The sequence below is a fragment of the Solanum dulcamara genome, chromosome 6, assembly GCF_947179165.1.
Source record: "Solanum dulcamara chromosome 6, daSolDulc1.2, whole genome shotgun sequence".
In the NCBI taxonomy this organism is placed as follows: domain Eukaryota; kingdom Viridiplantae; phylum Streptophyta; class Magnoliopsida; order Solanales; family Solanaceae; genus Solanum; species Solanum dulcamara.
The window spans coordinates 1427931-1434090 of record NC_077242.1 but is presented as its reverse complement, the minus strand read 5'-3'; the positions used below and the strand labels follow the sequence as shown (position 1 = coordinate 1434090).

Here is a 6160-nt window from a genome sequence, read left to right as displayed (position 1 = left end):
TGTGGTCTAGTGGTCAATAACGTAAGTTGAACATCATGAATTCCCATATTCAATTTACAACAAAGAAAATCACTAGGTGATTTCTTCTCATATGTTTCAATTTTCATTAATAGAATTACCTGATACTTATTGCTACGGGTGTGCATTGGTCTGTTCAGTTCGGTTTTATGTATTATCGGTTTGATTTTATCGATTTTGGTTTTTAGCTGTTCGATTTTCAATTTAACCAATAAGAAAATGATCATAAATAATTATATGACTTCTCCAATAATTTGAAGCCATAAAATAATAATGTAACTTTACGGAATGCTCATCAAATAGATTTAGTAGTAACTAACAGGAAAAAAAACTATATTAGTGCAACACAAATAAAAAAATTAAGACAATAATGTGATTAAAGGCTAAAGGGCAAAAGTAAGTAACCAACAAGGTATGAATATTAATATTTAATATTTATATAAGGATAAAATAATAAATTAAATATGCCTTAATAGGTTATTGGTTTACTATTGGTTTACCCATTAATTCAATATTAAAAAAATATCAAATCAATAATGCAATATTTTTTTTTTTATATAAAATTATTAAAAACTCATTAACCCAATAACCCAATAACAATAACTCAATAACATTTTTTTCTGCTCGATTTTTACACGCCCCTACTTATTACTGATGAAGGGTGAGAGATATTCTATGAAATTAATCGAAATACACCCATTAGATCGAACATTATTATTATCAAAAAATAAAATATTTATTTAATTTGAGTGAAATATTTGAAAAGAGGAAGGTAGAGTTAAAAAAAAAACAAAAAAAAACATGATAGTCTAATTGAAATATCATTTAGGCGTTATAATAGAGGAACAGAAAAAATAATACAAAAAAGAGCCCACCTCCAAACAAACTCTTCTATACTACTTTTTGCCAGCCACCCTACTATTCCAATACACACTTTCTTCCATAAATCTTTGGTTTTACACTTTAAAAACTTTTTTTTTTTGGATCATCACATGGTCGATCTTGCCTTTCATCACTGAGATTTCAATCCTCTTTCTGTGTTTATCAGAAAATTACATCTCCTCTGTTACACGGAGTGTTCATGGTTTTTCAGGCTCTTTCTAGGTAGACAGAGCCGTGAAGAACAAACCCTTTTTCAAGTTTTTTAGTTTTTCTTCTTCGTTCGTAAAAATCTTGATCTGGGGTTTTTGTGTTTTTGCTGATATAATATTATAAAAAAAAAACTTTTAATTTTTAGTCAAAACCCCCATCTGAATTTTCGCTTGCCAGCGTAAAACTATGATCTCAACAGTGAAGCAATCGGCTTTTACAATCAATGGGTGTGATTTCACCCGGTCAAAGTCACAATCTTTGACTTCTTCAGGTCGTTTCTCTCTACTTCCGCCATTACCGGCGATGAAGTCTCGCCGGAGCTCCGGTGTATCGGTTTCAAAGCCTGTTTATGTTTCTTCTGTTGAAAGTTTTGGGGGTTTGAAGAGATCTAATGAAAATAGTGCTTTGGTTAAGTGTAAGGCTTATGAAGCGGATCGGGCTGAACCGATTGAAGGACCCGAATCTAAAACGGAGTTGGCAAGGAGGATGAAGATCGGTGTTTATTTTGCTACTTGGTGGTTTTTGAATGTGATTTTTAATATATATAATAAGAAAGTGTTGAATGCTTTTCCATTCCCTTGGTTAACATCAACTTTGTCACTTGCTGCTGGTTCACTTATTATGTTGATTTCTTGGGCTCTTAGAATTGCAGAAACTCCCAAAACTGATCTTGAATTCTGGAAAACTCTCTTCCCGGTAAGGAAAATTGAGTTTTTAGGATACCCAATTGGTTAAAGGCAACAACTTTTTGCTTATTTTCTTGTTTTGATGATGTTTTCTGTCCATAATTTTGATGTTTTATGCCTTGTTGTTTGGTTGCCTGTGGTACTTGTGATGTGTTTTGTAATGTTTGGTTAACTGGGGATCTAGTCTATGGTTGTTGTGATAGTGAAACTTTTACCTGCCATGGATCTTGGTTTTATTTTTTATGGGTTAAGTGGTTTTGGCTTAATCAAGATACATTTACCAACATAATACCTAAATTTGATTTTTGATTTTGTGTGGATTTAATGTTGAGAGAAATGTTTTCTGGGTTTGCCGACAAAGAACACAAAACAACAAAAGTGTGTTGGTTTTGAAGTACACAACAATTGTTTTATGAAAACAAAGTTTTGTTTTTTTGTGGATGAAAACCATAAGAGACCTTCAATGTTATGTGATTTCTTTTCTCCTTTGTTTTGGTGTTCAGAGTTATTTGATAAATGTTCTAGTGTGAGTTAGCACATACTGTGAGATTGACGTGCACACATACTAACTTGGATACTATCATTATTTTGAAAAAGTTTTGTTTTTTTGTGGATGAAAATCATAAGAGAACTTCAATGCTAAGTGATTTATTTTCTCCTTCGTTTCGGTGGTCAGAGTTAGTTGATACATGTACTAGTGTGAGATAGCAGGTAGACGTGCACACAGACTAGCTTGGATACTATCATTATCTGGAAAAAGTTTTGTTTTTTTGTGGATGAAAACCATAAGAGACCTTCAATGCTAAGTGTCTCTTTTCTCCTTCGTTTCGGTGGTCAGAGTTTTTTAATACACTTACTAGTGCGAGATAGCACGTAGACGTGCACACAGACTACCTTGGATACTATCATTATCTGAAAAAAGTTTGTTTTTTTATGCCGAACAGAGTCTTAATCACTCTTTGTTTTCTTCCTGTTTTGTATTCTAGGTTGCCGTTGCACATACAATTGGGCATGTGGCAGCTACAGTGAGCATGTCAAAGGTGGCAGTTTCATTCACTCACATCATCAAGAGTGGTGAACCTGCTTTTAGCGTTTTGGTTTCAAGGTTCCTCTTGGGAGAGACATTCCCTACGGCCGTTTACTTATCTCTTATCCCCATCATTGGTGGTTGTGGTCTTTCTGCTCTTACAGAGTTGAACTTCAACTGGATTGGTAATCAGTTAATTTTTAATTTCCCCCATCATTTGTGTTGATTCTCTTGCCTGTGGCATGGAAAACATTTTTTATGTCATTATCCTATACACAGAATTTTCTGGCAAATCTTTCTCAGCATAAGAGAATTCTTTTATGACATCAGTAATTTCAATGGAAAAAAATTTCCATGAATGAAAAACCTTTTTTTGGTAACCAAATATCACAAGTTGACTTGTTCATGGAAAACATTATCCAAAAAATGACCTTTGGCATACTAAATACACCATATAGTGCCTCATTTTCTGAGGGTAATTCTGACATCTCAAGTTTGATAGTTCTCTGATTAATGGAAGGATTGCTGTGTGATGCATTCCATCACTTTATAATTCTAAGAGACCTTCCTTATGGATGAAATAGTATCCGAGTTTTTACTAGGCTGACTTGTTTTTTGTTTAATCAGGTGGCAGTGGTCTTGGCATTTTGTGATGTGTTTGACAATTAAGTGGTTTTGAGTGTTGAAGACAACTTTGCTTATGAATTTGTTTGCTGATGATTTTATCTGCTTTGTTGGTTTGTCAACGTTAGGTTTCTCGGGGGCTATGATCTCGAATGTGGCATTTGTCTTCAGAAATATATTCTCCAAGAAGGGTATGAAGGGGAAGTCTGTTAGTGGGATGAACTACTATGCTTGCTTGTCTATGCTGTCTTTGCTGATTCTCACACCATTTGCCATTGCTGTTGAGGGACCACAAATGTGGGCACTAGGATTTGAAAAGGCTGTCTCTCAAATTGGACCCCAAATAGTCTGGTAATCACATGACTGCCATCATACCCTTTTTACATTTTATGTAATCTGCTCTTTGCCAATAATTTCCCTGGTTTAAATAGTACTTCCTTCGTTCCACTTTATGTGGGTTCGGAGTACGAGGGTCAAAGTATTCAATTCTGTATGCTTTTGGAAATAATATTTACATATTTGGAAGCTACATGAAAATTACTATATGTTATAATAGTTAATAATTCAAAATGCATGGAAAGAACCTATTTAACTACACAAATACTAATGATGTCACATAAATTGTTACAAAGAGAGTACTACATTTGACTGCAATAATTTTAATCATGTTTGAGACTTTATGTCAATTGAAAATGTAGAGAACTTTTAGTGCTAGAGAAACTAGGTTTATCAATATTATGAAACATGCTTAAATAGAGCGACAAGTTCTTCCTTGAGATTGAGACATATCTGTGTGTGAGAGCAGTTTATATTTTACTTCATCTGAATTTTACTACTACTAGAACAATATAACACTAGCTACTTTTTCTCAGTTCACGCTCAATCAGAGTAGTCAGTGTGCCTGTTCCGTCCTTCTTTGACAAAAGATAACTTGAGCTTTCTGAGCTGATCTAGGCTCTTCAAGACCAGCCTTTCACTCCCAAGAAGTGGGAATTAATTTGTTGTGTGTGAGTGGAGTATATATTTTACTTCATCTGAATTTACTACTCCTAGAACAATTTTAACGCTACCCGTGTAGTGTCAACTGATATGTGAGTAAGTGAATTGGTATCAAGAATGGTGGATACCCTTTTAATCCATTAGTTTGAGCTGTTTCGGAATGTGATGAGGGAGGATTTTGGGAAGTAGTTGCATCACATACTTTAGAAAGCATAGTGAAAGTAGAAAGTCCATGAACTGGTCTAGAGTTAATTTTGTTTTAATCTAATCAAGGCTTGAGAATCTATACTTTCTAGTTTCTTCCATTAAAAATGTAGCTTCGTTGTTGACTGGTGTTTAATGTGGTGAATGTTTGTTGAAAACAGGTGGATGGCTGCCCAGAGTGTATTTTATCACCTCTACAATCAAGTTTCATACATGTCTCTGGATGAGATATCTCCTTTGACGTTTAGTATTGGAAACACCATGAAACGTATTTCTGTAATTGTCTCCTCCATCATTATATTCCGTACACCCGTCCAGCCAGTCAACGCTCTTGGAGCTGCCATTGCAATTCTTGGAACTTTCTTGTACTCACAGGTGATAATTTCATTTTTGGCCTTTCTGTATCAGATGTGATTGATTGTGCGTGCTTGATATATTTCTAAAGTCTATAGCTTTTTCCAATTGAACGGCAAGCAAACTAGTTTTCCCCATAACTATTGTCATTATAAACACGGGAATGAGAGAGAGCTACTTTTCCTTCACACAACAACTTCACTCGGATCTTTCAGCTCCTCTCTATATGTGTTCATATGTACCCCAAGTGATTCGGAATTGAGGCATATTTGATTGGAACTATCATTCCCTCCCAATTTAAGGGGAGATACATTTGATCCTGTCATTACACCAATGCCAGCTAGTTCAAGTTAAAAGCACCCTTCACCTCGAACCTTGGGTCTGTAGGTTCAAGTCACCTAGGGATCACAGTGGGGAAGGATCAACGTTGATCCTTGAGGAGAGGTAGAGGTAATTTAAAGCCAAGTGTGATAGAAATTATCATTGAAATATTGGAATGAAATGAGTTCGTACAGAGGTGATAATTCATATAACCAACTCCCAACTTGCTTAGGAGTTGGGATCGAGGTGTTTTTTTTTGTTATCACTGTTGTTGTGCAATAGAAACCATGGTACTGCATTTTCTTGTATCACCAATCCTTCAAAACGATCTTTCTTCTTTAATGCTCGCAATTTTCTGCTCTTTCATTGAGAGTAACTTAAACTTGATGCTCATGTTTTCCATGTTTTTGCGCTAGTCCAAGGCTCCATTTTTTTTTAATCATTTTCACTGCTTGCCCTCTAATTCTTTGAATGTTATGCAGGCAAAACAATGAAGGATTTCCATATAAAAGGCATTTAAGAGAACCTTGAGGTGTTGAGAAAACATCTCTCAGGATCCTCGGTCTACCCTTACTTTGGGTTGAGCATGGAACTTATGAGTATGTAGATATAGCAATAATGGGTTAAAATTAACTCAAATCCTATAGAGTTACTAAGGCTGGTTTTCCTTGTTTTGTTATTCGTAGAGATATCAAAAAATGTACTAATAAACTGAATACTTGGTTGAGAGTGGTATAAATTAGTTCATTGAAGCACATTTGGCTTATAAACCTCCCAGAATTTGGCTCAAATAAACAGCAGGATTGCCTTTGCTAGCGGTCCATGTTTGGCATTG

General features: G+C 35.0%; 1 protein-coding gene across 1 annotated transcript; it reads left to right on the top strand.

The window, feature by feature from the left end:
* Positions 1-850: 850 nt before the first annotated feature.
* LOC129891250 (glucose-6-phosphate/phosphate translocator 1, chloroplastic) lies at positions 851-6080 on the top strand. The gene is made up of 5 exons (XM_055966540.1): positions 851-1806; positions 2783-3008; positions 3576-3798; positions 4812-5025; positions 5808-6080. The coding sequence occupies exons 1-5, from the start codon at positions 1297-1299 to the stop codon at positions 5817-5819; spliced, it is 1185 nt and encodes a 394-aa protein (XP_055822515.1). The 5' UTR covers positions 851-1296; the 3' UTR covers positions 5820-6080.
* The last annotated feature ends 80 nt before the right edge of the window (positions 6081-6160 follow it).